The following is a 19693-nucleotide window of genomic DNA, read 5'->3' on the forward strand; positions in this document are numbered from 1 at the left end:
ACCACATTTCTCGGAAAACACATACAACCACTCCAGACCTCCGTTAGATAAAACATCCATCCCGTGACCGTGGCTACGTTCAGCGACCTATTGTCACCTCGAACCCAATCTCGCTTATTACAAATCTTAAGCAATTACAACTATAATAAAATCTAGGCTAAGGTACTAGAGGATGTTCCCAAGATTTCCAAGGAAAGGCTTCGGCTTTCCTTTCATCTCCGACATATATTATATATATATTATAATTAAAATTATAATTATAATATATAATTAATTAATAATATACAGGGTGGTCTGTTAACTGATGGTACAAGCGGAAAGGGGGTGATCCTACACGAAAAAAGAAATCAAAAACATAGAATACAAATTTTTTTAAAAATTTAAAAAAAATTTTTTTTTCTTTTGATTTTTCCATCGAGACAACGATCTACAGTGAGATCCGTTATAACGAGACGTGATAAAGTGCACGCGTACCGAACGAAAATTCAAAGTCGATTAGTCGTTACCAACCCCCGTTTAATTATATACTATAATTATATATATTATAATATATAATTTTGATATAACTTTTAATATATACATTTAATATATATTTGATACTTTTGATTTGATATTTTGTTTACCTGAAGTTAGTTGAGTGTGTGTGCAACGCCAACAGGTGCTGGAATTAGTTGGGTCTTCAGTGGCATCACCCGTTTGAGCTTCGATGCAAAACGCTCGTTGAAATTTAAACAGCTGCAGTTCGGATGCCGTTCTTGAATGTTAAGACTGCCTTGCTGCATTTGTTAGTCAACTGTTGTCAACTGTTAGTCAAGTGTTGCTTGAGTGTGTTCAGGTCTTGGATGGTGGGTAGCTCGTTGCAGATGATGCGTCCGAGATAGCGCTGATTCGGTGATTCGGTCTTGATTGGAGTCGTCGGTTGTCGTCATCGTCTACTCAGCCGTAGAGGGACCCAGGATTAGCTTGGAGATAACTTTGTTCGTTATGCCCCAGATTCGTACTAGCAGCTGTGACGGATGATACCGGCAGGATGATAGGATGTTTTTGGGAGAAGATCATTGGCGAATGGCTCAGTCGGCCATCAACTTGCAATATCCCTTCCTTATCGAGAAATTGATTGAGTCGCAGAAGCCTCCCCATTGCCGCCCTACTTTGATCACTTCGCAATACGGGTTTCTTCGGGGAAATGACTGATTTGGAGTAGTTTTATAAGCTTCTTGTGCACAGTAATTATATCATTCGTGGTTAGACGTGCCCCGCTCGGTTCTGCTTTTTTCTCCATCGAAGGCAGCGAGCGATGATTCTCATCAGTTTGGACTAGGAGAATTATCTCTCTAGCAAACTGTGATGGGTGGGTCTCGTGGTTAGACAAATCGCCTTTTTCTGCTCCGGTATTTCTACCAATCGTGCTGGGTTTCACGTTGGGGAGCATCCTTCAGGTTGGTGTAACCATTCTGGTCCATATTGTCAAATGGTCAGGCATAGATATTCTTCCGGCGATTGACTCCGGGAGATAAGATCTGTAGGATTATCGCTTGTGGAAACGTGACGCCAATCGGTACTATGAGCCTTCATTTGGATTTCGGCCACGCGGTTAGCGGCAGAGGTTTTCAACGTATGGAGTGATGTGTTAATCCAATCGAGGACGATAGCTGAATCAGTTCAATAAAAGGTCCGAGAAATCTCGTCTGGTAAAGCTTGATGTATAGTATCCGTCAGGGGCGCGAGAAGCAATCTTCCGTTTAGCTTCAGCCGTAGTATGGTCTGTATCTGAGCTGTGCCACCTCTGACTTAGCTGTGAGAATTTGCTTCTAGACGTTGGACGTGACGGTTGATATTGCGGATGCAAACACAGGCCTCATACATACTCTCGTTGACATCGTCGAAGCCGTGTAATTAGATCTCTTTTGCGGACTCGATTATTATCCTGCGTTGGAACGTGGTCTTGTTCCGTAGTGGTAACTGGGGATAATATCTGTTTCACTCTGAATGTATGTCTAATGGGAGATATTCGTCCCAATCGATCTTCCATTACGAAACCCGTTGTGGCAGCTTCTTTGCTCGATCAGCGGCGAGAACAACCCCTGCGAGTCGTAATTTTGGCGACTTCGGAGCTGATCACTCGTTTCGTGAGTAGGGAGATGGCGGGTGTAGCCTTGATTGAGTAGAGGATGGAATTGTCGATGGCGTTCCAGAAGACGCCAAGAGTTTTCAATGTTGAATGATGTCTGTGCTTAGCTTGGAATGTATGATGTTCACAAGAAAGGTGTCTGAACGGTTGGCGCTCCTAAGTTCCTTAACGCGCGTAGATACTGCTTGATCGTGTCGACCAAACACTCCAGGACTTTCGATGATTCCTTGGTCAGTTTCAGATAGTTTTGGATCGCATTCCAGTGGCGTAGATTGAGGTTAGGTTGTGAACAATCGAACTTCTCCTTCAGAATGGCGATTGTGTCGGTGTAATTAGCGTCAGTAGTGTTCAACGATTGAATGCAGTACGCGACTCTTCCCATTACAGTGGACCGGAGATATTGTAGCTTTTGTAGAGGTGTTAATTAGTCATTGCGATCCATTGTTACAGAGACGTCGTAGAAAATATTCCAATTTTCCATGGCTCCGTCGAATGTGGGTAGATGTGGTTCCGCCACTTTTATTGCCATCGGCCTGAGATTGCGAATAATCTGGCATTTATGGGAGGTGGGTGATGGTCGCTCACTTTCGATGAGATTCGGTAATCGTGCGACCAGGGCGTGATATTCGCGTAGTGCACCAAATCGGCGGGCGCGTTCATCGTCGTCGAACTCTTCTAGCTGGTCCTGGATAACCTTAAACAGGGTTCAGGTGTCGTCGATAGATGTGCGATTTCACTTTAAAAGAGTCTCTTCATGCTGACCGAACTTCACTGACTTGACACTTTAAACACAACTGTTTATTCACAACACTGTTTAAAGACTAGGAGTCTCTGTGGCGATGCGTTGAGTGCGTGTATGTTTCCTCGGAGACTCGAGTAAAAGTGTGTTCTGACCGAAGAGTTGATGACTAGTGGAGTTCGACGATGATGACGTTGAGAGGGAAAACTATCGATGGGTGTGTCTACAGTCCGAGACGAGCGGATTGGTTGATGGCAATTTTCGTTAAGAAAGTGAGGGTAACCTCTATCCCTGCCAATTGGTTGAAGAAATGCGGTGGGGGGTGAAGGAAGGGTACTGACCGCCTCCGACCGAAGGTCGCACTTTGGCCGAAAATAGCCTTGGAGTGCCGTACAAGGGAAAACCCGCTTGTCCCGTAATATACCTTAAAGAACAATAAACTTTAGGAGCCTGGAACCTGAAGGATGCAATAGACTTAGTCGCAAGAATAATAGTCGTACCACTCCTGTTTATATTGTAATAAAATGAAATTATTTATAATATGTTTTAGACACTGATAAATTATCTAATATAATGATGAAATCATTTTTCTCGTGGCAACTTCTACATTTCTTACTATACTTTTATTTAGATTATTTACAAAATAAAAACCGTCAGATGGATAACATTTTAAATTATAATATCATATAGTAAATCTTTCCTGATCTCTACTTTGCGATAAAATAATTACGGTTAATAAAAAATATTATTTTTAATAATTACTTTTATTATATAAAAATATAACTTTCCCTAAAAATGTAAAGATCATAAAATAAAATATCGCTAATGATATTTATCGCAATAAAGTAATGGATAATTCAAATTCCATTTGAAAACATTGTAAAAAATGAAATTAGATTAGATTAAATTGTATGAAATGTGTATGATCTTGATTTGATATCTTGATTAAACCATCGTAGGAAAAAATAATATACGGAATATAACAGATATTATAGTCACAAATAAAAATTATAATATACGTGGATAATATTCTCCAACATAATATCACTATAATGCAGAACATCAATTCAGTTAAAGCATAAATGTTCCATAATAAATTTTATAAGCAATTATGTTGCATTTTTAAATTCAATAATTCCATCAACTATTACTTTCTAATTTATTTAATTTACTCCAACTAAAATGAAACTCACCTTTTCCAGGTGACATGTTTTCAACCCTGCAACACTCACCACGTTAAAGATAAAGAAAATTAGAATTTCGTCCTTCAAAGGAATTAAACACGCATTTTTCCGGGTCTTTGATCAAAATAGTGAAAGAAAAAGATCTGACAGAAATGGTAAAAAACTTTTGGCGGAAATAATATAAAGCAGGAGTAAGAGAGATGAAATTTTCAGCAAATATTTCCCCCGCGATGACAAAAATATCACCGACTGCGCTTTCACGATGGCATTAAAAACTACCAGCACGTTGGTTACGTTTTGCTTTTATTAAAACATCGTGTTCCGCCTTTTGAATAATGTATCGCATTGTAGCGTACGGTTACTGGATACCTGTATATGTACTTTTAATGTCGTGTCCCTTCAAATCCCCATTAATCATCCCCTTTAGGATATTCTTGGCTTAGCTAATCAACGATTATATCGGTTCGTACCTCGTTATGTGAACTTTCAAGACGATACTGCTGTCGTAAGTGTGATCCTCGATGATCGAACCAGCAAACGTGTGCTGTCTTTTTTGGATATTTATTTTTTTATATAATAACGAAGGAAGTTTCGTGACTATACAAAGTGTTCAGTAAAGAACGTTCTATGAGCAAACTAATAAACGATGTTGGGCATTGATCAATTACCATTTTTAATTCTATTGCCATCCAGGAATATTTTATGTTTCAATATAGCTTTCATTTCAACGTAAAAGAAGAACGTAAAGTGAAGAACGTAAAAGCGTTAATTTCATCAAATTATTAATACCTACGATTAATTTCCGGTATTCTTAAAATTATTATAATTACATTGCGAATCTCTATACATTTCCAAAATATTAAAGGGCGAAAAACTCCACAAAATGCATATGGCATTAAATAACATACAAAATCCAAAAAATATAAATCGAAAGTAAAATGCCATTATAATGTTTAGTAGATGAAAAAAAATTTCTATTTAAATTCTATTTGTTTAGTTATGCTCATAAAAATATAAAAATACATAAACATCCGCAGATTAGATATGATATTATGAATCAACAAGATTGATCCTTGTCTCGAAACTCGCGTGACTATTGACAGTTTCAAAATTTACTTCTATCAAAGTTGGATATCAATATCCAAGGAACGATGTCAGGTCTAGAACTCGTGGCTTGATTTATCTGTAAAATTTAACAAATTCAGAAATGAGATGTCTAAACATATTGTTAAATTAATTGCAGAAATATTTATTTAAAGAGTTTGCTGATCTTTAGTACAGTAAAATTGCCATATACCTACAAATCTTTGTATAATGTAAAAATTTACGAGGAAAAATCTTCAACCCGGAAATTCAGAAAATTATGAAATTTTGAGAATATGTAGAATATATATGTATAGGTATATATAATGCTATTTTCTTTGCTGCTCAAGGTCACTCAAGGGGGGTAAAATAGAATCGTGACTGAATATTATTTTCTATCCATTGAAATTTGAGATTGTTAATGGCATATCAGAATTCCATTAAGATTAATTGAAGAACCTCTTGAATCGTGCATAACACTTCTTCGTATATGTTGGTGTTATCGAGTTACAATGTTTCAGACAATTTTCTTCTAATACCTCTTTGTGGAATTAATTACATGATACAATTTCATATACAGAGTGGTTGGTAACTGGTGGTACAAGCGGAAACGGGGTGATTCTACGCGAAAAAAGAAGTCGAAAATATAGAATAAAAATTTTTCGTTCGAGGCTTTGTTTTCGAGAAAATCGACTTTGAATTTTCGCTCGGTACGCGTGCACTTTATCACGTCTCGTTATAACGGATCTTACTGTAGATCGTTGTCTCGATGGAAAAATGTAAAAAAAAAAATTAAAAGAAAAATGTTCATTCTATATTTTCGACTTCTTTTTTCGCGTAGAATCACCCCCTTTCCGCTTGTACCACCAGTTACCAATCACCCTGTATAGTGATCAATATTCACATATATACACGTGAAATAAAAAATAAAAAAACCGAAAGAAATAACAAGAAAGATTGTCGAAGTTCATATACGAAGGATTAATTAAGATATCGTTTTGTGGAGTAATGTGTAATAATACAAATTTACAGCCAAATGAAAAATTATATTTATAACATTGAATAGCACTTTTAACTTTCCGCTCTCGTTGTTAAAATGATAGTATCCTTGCAAGACAGTTCTAAGCATTATTAAACATATTAGGAGGGTATTCCATCGCTTTTCTCAATAGGCATACTCAATCCGCTCTTCAAAACATTGTAGGTAATTACCCTGAGGTAATTGCCTACAGGTAACTGTCCTCAGGTAATAACGTGACTGACGTGCCTGGGTAATTTGCAAGAAATTATACAAAGAAAATGAAAGGAAAAGTTGGCGAAGAATACCATAAATTTGTATAGAAAGTGTGTGGTTCATGCAAGATAGCGTTCGACCATAAGAGTAAGTTAGAAAAAATTTACGAAATGTCCAGCTGGACAAATTGTAAAGCACAAATTAAAAATAAAAAAAAATCCTCAAGAATACTTAATGCGTATGTGATTTTGAACACCAGTGTACAGCTATGAATGCGTGAAATTTGTATAAACATTGTTTATATGTACTATCATATATTATTTATTTATGAAGGCAAAGGATCAGAAGAAACATTAATCCTTTCTATTCGAAAATTTCATGAAGTTTTCGATGTGTTGTTATGAATTTTAATGAATAGATAGGTATAATGTTTAATCTACGATTTTTCTTCAAAACATCGCGCAGGATGATTTACGCCTTCGAATATAATCTTCTTCTCTACGACTTGTACTAGGTAAGCCGTTGCCTATGTATCGTTCAATTGTAGGATTCCTGTGCACTCAGCTGCTCAGTCTGACTTTCGTCCGTGTAAGAACGTTCAAAATCTTGCATTTTCAGGAGTCGTAATTGCACGACGTCCGAACTAGTCGGGTGAAGCCTTAATTTATGGCACCTTTAATCCTTAATTTATGGCATGTGACAATAGGTCGAAAGACAGGCGGTCTTCATTGTCTTGCATTTATTATGCCACAGGTAATACCTTCATTCAAACCGATCGTCATTTTTCGAAGTTAGTAAGAATATTTTGCAGAAAAGAAGGAAAATAATGAGAAATGAAACAAAAGAAGCAATAAATGGTAAAAGAAATATTATGTAGGACATAAAGAAAAATCTTGTCCGCAAAAAATTATTAACAGAAGTCATTTTGCCGTAAAAAGTGTAATTAAACAATTATTATTAACAGAAGCTCTTTTACCGTAGAAAAAAATGATTAAACAATTTTTTTGCGAAAAAGATTTAACAAATGCCACACGAAACGGATGTCTTCCGAGAGCTTATAGAAGAGAAAAAAGTCCTCGGAAATATCTGGAACAGTGCAAAAATAAATCTAACACAGAAATAGACCCCAGTTCCAATAGTTCGAAGAACGCTCAAAATCTGCTGGATATAAATCAAGAGTTGCAAAACGAAAATCATGCAGTAAAAAATTAATAAAAAAAGTCATTGAAGTTTGTTATTAATTATGTACAAGAAAAGCATTCTGGGACAAGATACTGCTTTCAGACGAAAGCAAATCGAATATTTTTTAATGTGATGGATAGGTTTTAATTTGGTGAAAATCGAATACTGAATTAGATAAAAAAACTATATCCAAACCGTCAAATGCGGATGAGGTGGGGTGATGGTATGCAGGTGTATGTGCTCTTCTCGTGTAGGAGAGCTTATTTTTATCGAAAATACCACGGACAAATATAATTAGTTAAATATCTGGAAGCAGAAGTTTGGAAAAAGGCGGAAAAATAAAATTTATGTTAAGATTATTATTTTCAACAGGATAATGATTCCACACACATAACCTATATTATTAAACAATTTCTAAAAATCATTTTTAGTACACCGTATATGTTAATGACTTAAATTCTATTCAGCATTTTTGGTTTGAATTAGGAAGAAGGATTAAGACACATCATATTAATAAGTAAGATCTGAAGAAAGTATTCCTTGAGGAATTTTTTTTTTATTATTTATTTATTTATTTACATTTTACAATTTGTCCAGTAGAACATTTGGTAAAATATTATAGCTTAGTGGTATAGTAATGTAATATTTTTTTTATTTATTTATTTATTTAAATTTTACAATTTGTCTAGTAGGACATTTGGTAAAATATTATAGCTTAATGGTATAGTAATATAACATGTGGGTGGCGTCCCCCAGCGGGGTACCACCATCGTGTTTGTTAGGTTATATCCTTTGTGAGATCTGTTGGGTGTTTCCTTTTTAGTTTTTTTTCTATGCTTGATGTGAATGGTATAAAATAGATCAAAAAGTCATAAAAAAAATGAGTACATTCAATGTCAAATCATCTGAAAATTGACATAAAGAAGTAGGATTACATATTAAATATTAAATCAAATGTTATAATAAATTTATATAACAAAATCGCAAGTGTTCCGATACTTCTGTTTCGCTTCTGTTTCGACCTTTGTGTGTGTTCTACCTTTCTTCTGTATTATAATTATTTTTTGAATTTGTAATTATATGGTATACCATGGTAAACTTTAGAATCGCCAGTTATATTTTACAAAAAGATTAAATACAGAATCACATTCTTTACAGATTTATGAAGAAATTTATACAAAGATCCGGATTGTGTCAATATTTTTATTTGGTACCGTACAAAAGCTCGTAAAAGTGTTCGCTGAACCGCAGCAGTTTCAGTAATGGCACGCTACGTAAAGTTTATGTGACTGTAGGATATAAATATATTATAAACAAAGTCAGTTTTATATATATATGTATATACGTATAGAATTAATGAAATTTTAATATCATTTTCCAAGAGAATGTTTAATATACGACCCATAGTTCCTCGAAACAAATGTCGAAAAAATTTGTATATGAAAATGTATTATTAAAATAGATATTAACAGAAGTAAAATAGATATTAATACAATTAAATATATATTGATATCACTTATCTTCATTGATTATGAAATCATATTTGTTTATTTACTCATGTGTTACGATTTAAAATTCCCGCGAAAAAATACGCGGCAAAATATAATAGATAACGTATACGTATACAAAAATGTACAACTAGGATTAAATTTGAAGAACAGCAATATATAACAATTAAAATATTTGTAAAACAAATTGCAATTATGGATTCTGAATTTCCCGATCCTGATGAAGAATTTGATTTAGTTCACGAAGATGAATATGAAGTTTTAAAAGAAATTGAAGGTATACAAATTATAACCTTGCTGTCATAACTTCTTATAAATTTATGTAAATGATCTAAGAATTTGTGTATGAGAAATAGGAAACTTTGTTTAATAGGATATTCTATCCTATTATTTAATAAATTTTTTGTTTATTAATGTAAAAAAAGTTAATTAAAGTCACAAAATAAATGTAATTACAAATTTAAATTACTTTTAGAGCTTGAAAAAAAAAAAGGAGAACAGCCTCAAGAAGTTCAGAATTTGCAGGAGAAGCGGAGAGAAGATGAATTGAATACTGTTATATCAAATCTATATAAGGAATTAAATACTCCTACATCTAGTAAATACAATGAATTATGTATTCCTGGTAGTAGTAAAGTTATTGAAAGCAATGACAATTTTGGTACAGATATTACAAAAAAGAGAAATTATAATGAACTTTTTGGCGATATCTCAGATATATTAGATGTAAATGATTTCGGTATGTATCTTCATATAGCTTAAAACATTCATATATATGATAAATCATTGTATTTGAATTATAGCTAATATTCAGGAACCAAAAGAAAAGAAACCACGATGGAGTGAACCTCAAGAAATTATTAAAGTGGTAGCAGATGCTAAGGTTAAGTTTAATGAATGTGACAGTGGAGTTTCTTTTAACAGAAAAGATGTTGAAAAGTATGTTAAAAGAAAATACGCTAACTTTTATACTTGAAAGTAGTAAAAGATTCATATTATTTGCTTCATAATTTTATTTAGCACGAGAGAGTCAATATCATTGAGAGTTCCCCGTTGGAATTTTATTGCTCTGACTAGACCACATGATGCACAACGTATTTATATAAGAGTAAAAAATAATGAGCAAAATAAAATTAAAAAAAGTGCAGATTCGATTTCTAACTTATTGTCAGTACCATATAGTCAACTTAAAACTGCAGCTGAAGAAATTGTAAGTGACTTGAAGATATATATTATCTCTTCTTTCAACATATATTGCAATAACTTTAATGACATGCATATTGTAAGAATTTCAAGTCTTTTTGTAGATATTACAGAATGTTAAGCGTGCCAGTTGTGAAATTCCCTACCTTGCTGCTACAAAATCTGCTAAAGATGATGAACTATGGGTTGATAAATATAGACCTAGATCTTACATGGAATTACTTTCAGATGAAAGTGTAAACAGACACTTATTACATTGGATAAAACTCTGGGATAAAATAGTATTTAATCGAAATTATGTTAATAACAAGAAGAAAAAAGTAAATTCTACATTTAAAAATAGAAAATTTATGGATGAAAAAGCTTTTCAGGAAGTAGATAGTAAAGGTTTCCCAATTCAGAGAATTGTGCTACTTAGCGGACCACCTGGATTAGGAAAAACTACGTTAGCCCATTTAGCAGCCAAACATGCTGGCTATAATGTAGTAGAAATTAATGCAAGCGATGAAAGAAGTCCAGATGCATTTAGGTAATTTACAATTAAAATTAATATCCAACTGAAATCGCAAATTTGTATAGATATGTATTGTTAAATATAGGCAAGTCCTTCTTGCATCAACACAAATGAAAGCAGTAATGGGAAACGATCCAAAGCCAAATTGTTTAGTTTTAGATGAAATTGATGGTGCACCAGCTGCATCAATCGATCTTCTTCTTAAGTTCGTACAAGGTAAATTAGTTTCAAAAGGAAAGAAAGATAAGACTAAAACTGCTAAACAATCAAATTCTTGTCACCGTCCTGTAATATGTATCTGTAATGAACCATATACCCCTTCCTTAAGGTAAATTTCTAATACAACTTATTTATATGATTCATATACTCCTATGCACGAATATTAATTTTATTTTATATTTATTATAGAGCTCTTAGAGCAGTTGCCCTCATTATACCAGTACCAGAAGTAAGTGCTACAAAAGTAGCAGACAGGTTAATGGAAATATCACAAAAAGAAAATTTAAAAGTAAATCCTGATGCACTTTTAGGATTAGTAAAAGTATCTGGTTGCGATATTAGATCATGTCTAGGAGCATTACAATATATGGGTGGTATTAGTTTAGGCGACAATTTATCTTTTGCATTAAAAGATAGTAGAAAAGGATTGTTCGACTCGTGGAAACAAATATTAAAAATACCCATGAATAGAAGTGGTATACTGCCTCTTTCAGAAAGAGTTCAACTTGTACTAAAAACTGTGCAAAATGGTAAATTATTTTTATAGTAATATTATTAATACAAATTTTTAAGATATTAATAACATTTATTTTTTGCTTTAGGAGAAACAGAAAAATTAGCTCAAGGCGTATTCCATAATTATCCAGAAACTTGTAATGATAATTTTAGTTATATAGCATTATGTTTACAATGGTTTCAACTTTTTGATGAAATTTTATCACTTATTGCAAATCTTCAAACTTGGTCTGTTATGCCTTATATAAATTATACATTCGTTGCCTGGCATTTATACTTTGCAACCGCAGGAAATGTTAAATTATCCTATCCTTCCATTGCATATGAAGTAAGAATTACATATATTGTATATATAATTATCATACATATACACATATGATATGATCTAGACTCATAAATTTAATTTAAAAATTCAATTTTCCTAGATGAGTCAGAAACATGCAAGGAACATTGGTATTCTAACTGCTGTTCAACGAAGTAGTGGTCGTAACAGTGTAATTTTAACAATCGACATTGCTCCTTTTCTTCCGGATTTATTATCTCCGCAATTACGAACAGTTTCTGGACATCTACACTCAGACAAAGAGAAGGATGATCTTAATCGATTAGTGAATATTTTAATTGACATTGGCCTCACATTCATTCAAGAAAAGAATCTTGATGAAAGTTATGACTACAAACTAGATCCGTAAGTTAGAAAAGTATAGTCTAGATTCGTATGTAAAATGTACAAATTAATTATATTTTTCCAGTAATATATTTGAAATAGGCATTTTTCCGGATTGTAAGTATCATCGAACACTCACATATACAGTGAAACAAATAATTGTTCAAGAGTTAGAAGCTGAACGATTACGACGAGCTGAAAATGCAATAAAAAATACAAGATCTATTCAAAGTAAAAATGAAGGAATTACAAATCATAATGTTATAACCAATTCAACATCAAATCCTGTCGCCAAGATATGCAATAATGCAGCTAGCAAAACTAATGTTATAGAACAATCTAAAAATCTTCAAACAAAAACAACAGAAACAGTAATAACTTTCTACGTTTCTTTTAATGTTATTTAATTCCTCTTCAACATAAATATTACAAAAATAATGATAATTACAGAAATATAAGGATTTCTTTGGAAGAATTATTACAATCGATCAAGATAAACACAACAAATTGGATAAAGAATCAATGAATTCGTTAAATCGTTTAACAAGGAATGGTGTATGGTATAAATACAAAGAAGGTTTTAGCAATGCAGTTCGCCGAAAAGTTAAAATGAGGAATCTTCTTTAAATTATTAAATTTAATTTTTTGTTATTTTTATTATTATCATCATTATTCTATGTTATAAAATGTGTGCTTTTATTTGATTTCAGAGCTTAATATGTATTTTTCCAACCTCCTCATATATGTGAAAGCATTGCTTGTTATAACAAATATACCTTAGACTACTAAAAAATTTCAACTATATTTTTGGACCTAACAGATTCCACTTTTAGCTCCTTTATATTAAAATATTTCCTCTTAGAGATACAGCGATATAAAAATAAAAAAATAAGCAAGAATGTATTTATCATTTACTTTTCTTGACTCTTCACATATATTTTAAAAAGTGTACATACGTGACCCCGATTTTTAATTCGAAAATATTCTAATTTGTATATTTTAGTCCATTGTCAATTAACTTCTAACTAACTTTGGTTGTTGATTATTATAATGAACACCTTGTATAAAATTCTAATCCTATATAACTTTGACTTAGAAATTATTGATTTCATCTAAACAAACAGATACGAATGATTTAGTTAACTCATTCTTCAATACTTAGATTCAATACTTAGATTAGTATGGTCCTCGAAAAACGGAACGCTGGGTGCGCTTTTACGTCCGTACACGCGAAAATCCATCACTGCAGCGTTGACGAAGAATCTCTCAAACAAACGCCCCAATTTGAGATAGACATTTTTGAACAGTGTATCGATGAAGTATTCTTTATATGATGTATTCTTTATGTGAAATTTATGATATTTCATTGATATATCCGGTACATCGTTGTTGCAACACTTTTTGATCGGTGAACAATTTATGAATAAAACGTCTTGTCACGATTGATGTTGCTTTTGTGATATCTATGCTACGTGCTTCTCGTTTAACCCAACCGAAATTGTAGTATCAAATCGATTTTTCATCCGACTTTATTTCATATTCTGTACAAGTTTTCTTCAAACCCAAGTAGTTTCATTAAAGTTTATTTCTTGTGTTTGATGGAAAGAAGAAACCAGATATTACTTATTTCAACTTTCAGTAGATTATTTGTGTTTTCTTTTTGTTCCTGTAGCGGCACGCTAATAAATTCAAATCTTATTGTTGTTTTCCCTCGGAGCATCAATATCGTAGGACACACACATATTGTATTAATAACCAAACTCAGAACAAAATAATGTCGTCGTTACTTTCAACCGACAAACGCAGTCGAGTTCAAACTTTCCGACTGTCCCCCGACCAATATAAATAAACGAGCGAATTGACGAGCGGGAGAGTTCAGTAATATCGACGCATCAAAGTATATACGAAGTTTCTCGACACACGCGCGTATTTATTCCGATTAATTATATACCAGAACTTGTGCTTTGTATCAAGGCATTACTTTAATAAAGTGCTCACAACTTAGACTATAATAGGGATATTTGAACTACCTCATCCTCTACATTGGTGACCCCGACGTGATCAAATGTCTAAGAACAATTTATCGCATATGCACCCGTAACCAATCCGCGTGCCTCCGATGAAGCCGCAGAAGGTATCGTTTTGGTTCACGGTATTTGAGAAACAGCTTGAGGCGGTGGGAATCGAGCGAGATTCCGACAAAGTCGCCACCCTGTTTGGGTGTCTCGAATCAGAGTATCTGGAGCGACTCGAGGATGTTGATTTGGACTCCACGGTCGACAGTCAGTACGACCGGCTAAAGGAAGAACTGATACGGAGTCTAGCTGAATCCGACAGCGAGCGGGTTAAAAGACTGGTAGAAAAAAAGGTGATGGGCGACCGTAAGCCGTCCCAATTCTACCACGACCTGAAGAAGCTGGCCAGTCCCTTAGCGTCGGATCAGTTCATCCTCACGTTATGGAAGAATCGTCTACCAGACCGCATACGACGGGTGTTGGAGGTTATGGACGACATCAGCACGGATAAAATAATCCAGGTCACGGATAGAGTAGAGGAGGCCTGTTCAGGAAGCGATCAGCGGGAGGCGAGAGTAGCATCCGTGAGCAAACGCGAGGCACAGGACGACGCAGCGCCCAGTTTCAGGAAGGAAATGCGTAAGGAAAGGCGTGAGGAAATGAGCGAGGAATTGCGCGAGGAATTGCGGCAGATTAATGCGAGGATCAACGCGCTCAGTATTAGCGTCCGTCGACGAATGCGTTCGCGTTCGCATTCCCCCGGGAGGCGTCGTCGGCGTTCTACCTCCCGAAACGGTCTATGTTATTATCACGACTTGTACCGCGAGCAGGCGCGAAAGTGTAGATCTCCGTGTCAATGAAAGTCGGGAAAACTGGACCTCTATCGCTACGATGAACACGAAACGACGACGACGCGCCACCGTAGCGCGAGTATCCATCGCCACATCGAAGTCTTCGCGCCACATCTACTCGGATTTGGCAATAAACACTACTGATGCTTTACCACACAAGGAAAAAACGTTATTAACGTTAAGGGGGTACTGTGGCGACTCGACATAAACAACCAACGGACGACGGTAGCGCAGTGGTTAGCGCATTAGGTTACGAACGTTCGGAACGCGGGATCGAATTCCAGCGACCGAAGTCCGATTTTTATTCCACGATTCTAAATAGGAAGAAAATATAGCAGTACCCCCAGCAGCGACATCTACAGCCACCAGCCACAATCATCACGGACACGACTTATACACCTCATTTCTATCTTAATGAAAAAAACCATTAGTTTCCACAATAATCTAAATTTTATTTATTATTAATTAATCTCATATCCATAATAGAAAAATATGCAATATTCGTATATCGTCTATGCATTTGCTAACGAAAATTAAAAAATTTTAAAAATGTTTTCTCTGTGAAACCATTAAATATATTTGATGTACGCTATATACTCCGTTAATAAATATTCGGGCACTTACGTATTTTTGGATTTTGCATAATCATCTTACGAATTTAATTTCTTTTATGAACCTACTATGTTACCGTACAATCTTTTACGTTTTACACAAAAATTAATTCTTCTGGATCGGTCATTCCTAGCAATCCGTCATCTACATATAGTATCAGTATGAGTTCCTTACCATTCTTATCTCGGATGTACAAGCAAGACTCAACATCGCTTGTTTGAAATCTCAGTTTCACGAGCAATTCTGCAAAGCGCTTGTTTTTGAGACCTATACAAACTTTTACTGAGTAGGTCTTGTCGAATTTTGAATATAGGAATACCATTGACACATTGAATATCAAATATATCTGTTTACTATGCTCAGAACATATTGTGCTCATCTTTACAATTGGGCTAAACGTTTGGCTGTAGTCTATGTTTTGACACTAATTGAATCCTTTAATGATTAACCTTGCCTTGTATTTGTTGATCGTGTCATCGGGCTTTCTTTTCACGCGAATAGTTCATTTGCACGGTACCGCATCACATTTCTTGATAGATCCATTAACTTTCACATCTGATTTTTTTGTAGGGAGAACATTTCGACATTCACGGTTTCCCTCTATTTAGCGCTTTCTTTGCTGTTCATAGCAGCTTTAAACGTTTCTGGATTCTATCTAGACAAATTATATCGCTAACATAACATGATCGTCTAGATATCATGGTTTCTTCAGTGTCGAGCAATCTGTAAGGACTCTTCTTGTTAATGAATGCTGCTCATCTTCTTTGGTTTCGTATTCGTCGTCGCTGATCGTCCCTTCCTTTATTTTTGTTCGGTTTTATGGTTTCGGAATTGTTCAAGCATAGCGTGATCTCTCGTGTCTAACTCTTTTTCTCCACAGGGCGTTGTTGTCCTTATTTATAACCTTATAAGTAGTAGATGTTATACATTACACAAAACAGATCAGTATTTCGGGAGGTTTTCTATTCCGAGATAACCTACGCTATCGTCGAGATTGTCATTTCGGACCACTTTGCCTTGTGCGCGAGGATTTTCGCTGTTCATGTTCAGGTTGTTGTTTACACTTGACGATATCGGTGTACTGGCTCGCGCAGGCTCAGGAGTTATTATTGGTACACTAACGCCATTTATCTTCAAACTGTGTTTGTACGGAACTGAGACGAGATGTCATCGATTTCGTCGAACCTTGCCACCACTTTCTGTTCCAATGAAGTATGAATTACTATCATCCTGATCTATAATTTTGGTGTACATTCACATGTCTATCATCCAAATCTTATCGCTTCTTTTTAATACAGAAAGTTTCTTCACGTGTAGGTTATTGTACATTTTCTCCTGTTTATTTTTTCTCGCATTTTATTTAAAAGCAACTCTGTCGTATTCTATAAGGGGACCTAGGTTTTTTTTTTTTAAATAAGAATATGAGACCGAATCTTTCTTGAATATATTAATTCTGCGGGCGAATAACCATTTTTTAACGAATAATAATACTGTTCTGTAGCTTAAGAGACCTATATTAACACTTAGCCAACTGAATAGTGAGATCTTTCCTCTGTAAAGTACATTACATTGCTGCGCGACTGAGCGGGAAGATCTCCCTTTTTGACTTTTGCAATGCGTTTTTTTTCTGTTTTTGTTATTATCAGTTATTGTTTACCTGGAATTGTTTCTAATTAATTGCGTCACTTTTTCTGCTTTTATAAAGTACAGTATATAATAAAATACACCAATCTAGTGGTGTTAAAATTAATTAAAAAGTTACACTATCAGTTATGACTCAATAAAGTTATAATCGAACGATACCACATTGTAAAAAAATATTTTTAATTTCATGTTCAAGTCATGTTATTTACCTTTAGTCATCTTTAATGTTTGTAATTTTACCTATATTTTGTATACTTTTAATATATACTTTTAATTTGATGTTTTGTATAAATAACATGTGAAATCGTTAAATAAAATCATTACCGCAAAATATAATTGACCATATAAATAATTTTTAAACTTCCTTATTTTTTAAGCAGTGAATATTAGTCCTCGATACTTGGAAAAATGCACGGTCGAAAGCGTATAGGTTGACTTGTCCGAGCGCCGTGGAAACGTATAGCTCGCAGTGGCGCGTGCGGTTGGCTAAGTGATAATATCATCGCATTTTGTTGTAGTACCTTTAGCAATTTTCATATTGGCACCATTGCTCTGTAAGAGCCTTGGCGAATTTGTTACATACAAGGTTGAAGTCATTCGCAAACCGATGGAATCTGAACGAAAACTGTGTGTGGTATTCACTTCTTACAATTTCGTGAATGCCGAATCTAACGAATGCTTTTTTACAATTTTCTATTATCAGCAAATTTCAAGGAATCTGAAGTAATAGTCTGTTATGATCAAAAACCAGTGGTCTTTATGGCATAGGTCTAACCCTATCTTTTGCCAAGGAAGCTCGGGAAAGTCTTCTTTTCTTCACTCCACTATTTTTTTTTTTTTTTTTAATTTGTACTTTACAATTTGTCCAGCTGGACATTCGATAAATTTTTTAAGCTTTATTGCTAATTAATATGTGGATGGCTACTCTCAGTGGGATACCATCCTCGAGTTTTTCTATTTTATTTTTTTAGTGAGGTCAATGGGGTGTTTTCTGTTTAGTCTTTTTTTTTATGAGAGTTCTTTTCTTGTATTTACCATATTTGCATACCTGCCGATCTCTCCTTTGACCATTGGTATTGAAACGCGTTGGCAACCGTTACCTAACCGTAGTTACTACTAATTCCCATAGATCGAATACAATATCATTACAATGCAATATCCTTGTCCCGAGTCGGAGAATCATCTATTTTCCAGAAGGCAATCGCGTTCAATCCGGATGATCGGCTTTGTATCCGGTGTCGGGAGTCTGACAGTCTTAACGATGAAAAAGTTACTCAATGGTGGTCGGTTCTGGGTCTGCATTGATTTTCCTTTGTCATCACATCGAATACCATCTACTTGTTATCATTTTTCTTATAACCGATGTATTCTTCCCAGTAATCTATTTTTCTGTTACCTCGAATAGACGAACCGATAAGATACTTAGGAATAATTGAGATGTTAAATCATTGGGAATCAATACAGCGTTATGCAACATTTTATTTCTGATGTTTTGCGAGTTATTTACAGGACTTAAGGCGTTCTGTTGCATGCTATCGGTACATTTTGTTATCCTGGTTCTCTTTAAATCAGATGATATATACATCGCTTCAGCATTCTGAAGATGCTTCCTTGTTTGTAGATGTTGCTAATTTCCGATAAATTTGTCAACCAATTTTATCAGAAATTTGCACATTCTCTACTATCGCGCAAAGAAAATAGGAGTTAAGGTAAAATTTAATTTGCATATCTAATTTGGAATAATCTCTTCCCGAGAGAGAGAGAGAGAGACGGCCGTCAAATATTTTATATATATTATTATACTTGCAATGACGTAACTATGAATTTGCAAATTTTGAAATAAAAGTTTCTAAAACTCAGACATATCTAATTTTTATACTTTTATAAGCTTCATAATAATTCCGAACATCCTTGGCCACTAGATGACAGTAACATCTGAGGTGTAGTTGTGTTGTCCGTGATACTTGTAGCTGCTGACTGAAGATGTCGCTGCTGGGGTACTGCTATTTTTCTTCTAATTTAGAAAAATTTTAAATTTAAATTTAAATAAAAAAAATTTTTTTTAATTTTTCCATCGAGACAACGATCTACAGTGAGATCCGTTATAACGAGACGTGATAAAGTGCACGCGTAACGAGCGAAAATTCAAAGTCGATTTTCTCGAAAACACAGCCTTAAACGAAAAATTTTTATTCTTTATCTTCGACTTCCTTTTTCGCGTAGAATCACCCCCTTTCCGCTTGTACCACCAGTTACCAACCACCCTGTATAGAAATATACGAAATGTTGAGAATAAAGAGATACTTATTTTCCAAATTCTTCATTATAAATCGTTTTATTACTGTGAAAACATTAAGAAAACAAATCATAGTAATTGTACGCGTCCGAAAG

The 19693-nt window shown here is 34.4% G+C and overlaps 2 protein-coding genes across 5 annotated transcripts in view; both read left to right on the plus strand.

The window, feature by feature from the left end:
• The window catches only part of LOC117237068, a 292163-nt gene that overhangs the window by 186430 nt on the left and 86040 nt on the right, over nucleotides 1–19693 (plus strand). The gene's annotated exons all lie outside the window — the stretch shown is intronic.
• LOC117237057 (chromosome transmission fidelity protein 18 homolog) lies at nucleotides 9155–12969 on the plus strand. 3 transcript variants are annotated; one of them, XM_033500661.1, is made up of 11 exons: nucleotides 9155–9338; nucleotides 9537–9800; nucleotides 9865–10000; nucleotides 10082–10271; nucleotides 10369–10793; nucleotides 10864–11106; nucleotides 11187–11527; nucleotides 11600–11841; nucleotides 11939–12201; nucleotides 12266–12551; nucleotides 12631–12969. In XM_033500661.1, exons 1-11 carry the CDS (start codon nucleotides 9257–9259, stop codon nucleotides 12805–12807), a joined length of 2649 nt encoding a protein of 882 aa, XP_033356552.1. In that variant the 5' UTR covers nucleotides 9155–9256; the 3' UTR covers nucleotides 12808–12969. The 3 variants fall into 3 exon arrangements, with proteins under 3 accessions (XP_033356552.1, XP_033356554.1, XP_033356553.1); XM_033500663.1 differs by lacking the exon at nucleotides 12631–12969 and having other exon boundaries at nucleotides 12283–12422; XM_033500662.1 differs by lacking the exon at nucleotides 9155–9338 and having other exon boundaries at nucleotides 9659–9800; nucleotides 9876–10000; nucleotides 12631–12968.

This window comes from Bombus vosnesenskii, unplaced genomic scaffold, assembly GCF_011952255.1.
Source record: "Bombus vosnesenskii isolate JDL3184/JDL3185 unplaced genomic scaffold, Bvos_JDL3184-5_v1.1 scf7180000013355, whole genome shotgun sequence".
NCBI lineage: Eukaryota > Metazoa > Arthropoda > Insecta > Hymenoptera > Apidae > Bombus > Bombus vosnesenskii.

What these genes read in the sequence shown, in the direction of transcription:
- LOC117237057 (XM_033500661.1), top strand. Translation starts at nt 9,257, where the DNA reads ATGGATTCTGAATTTCCCGATCCTGATGAAGAATTTGATTTAGTTCAC. An exon ending in AACAGAAAAGATGTTGAAAA is followed by an intron (nt 10,001 to 10,081) that starts GTATGTTAAAAG and finishes AATTTTATTTAG; the next exon opens with CACGAGAGAGTCAATATCAT. An exon ending in ATCCTTCCATTGCATATGAA is followed by an intron (nt 11,842 to 11,938) that starts GTAAGAATTACA and finishes CAATTTTCCTAG; the next exon opens with ATGAGTCAGAAACATGCAAG.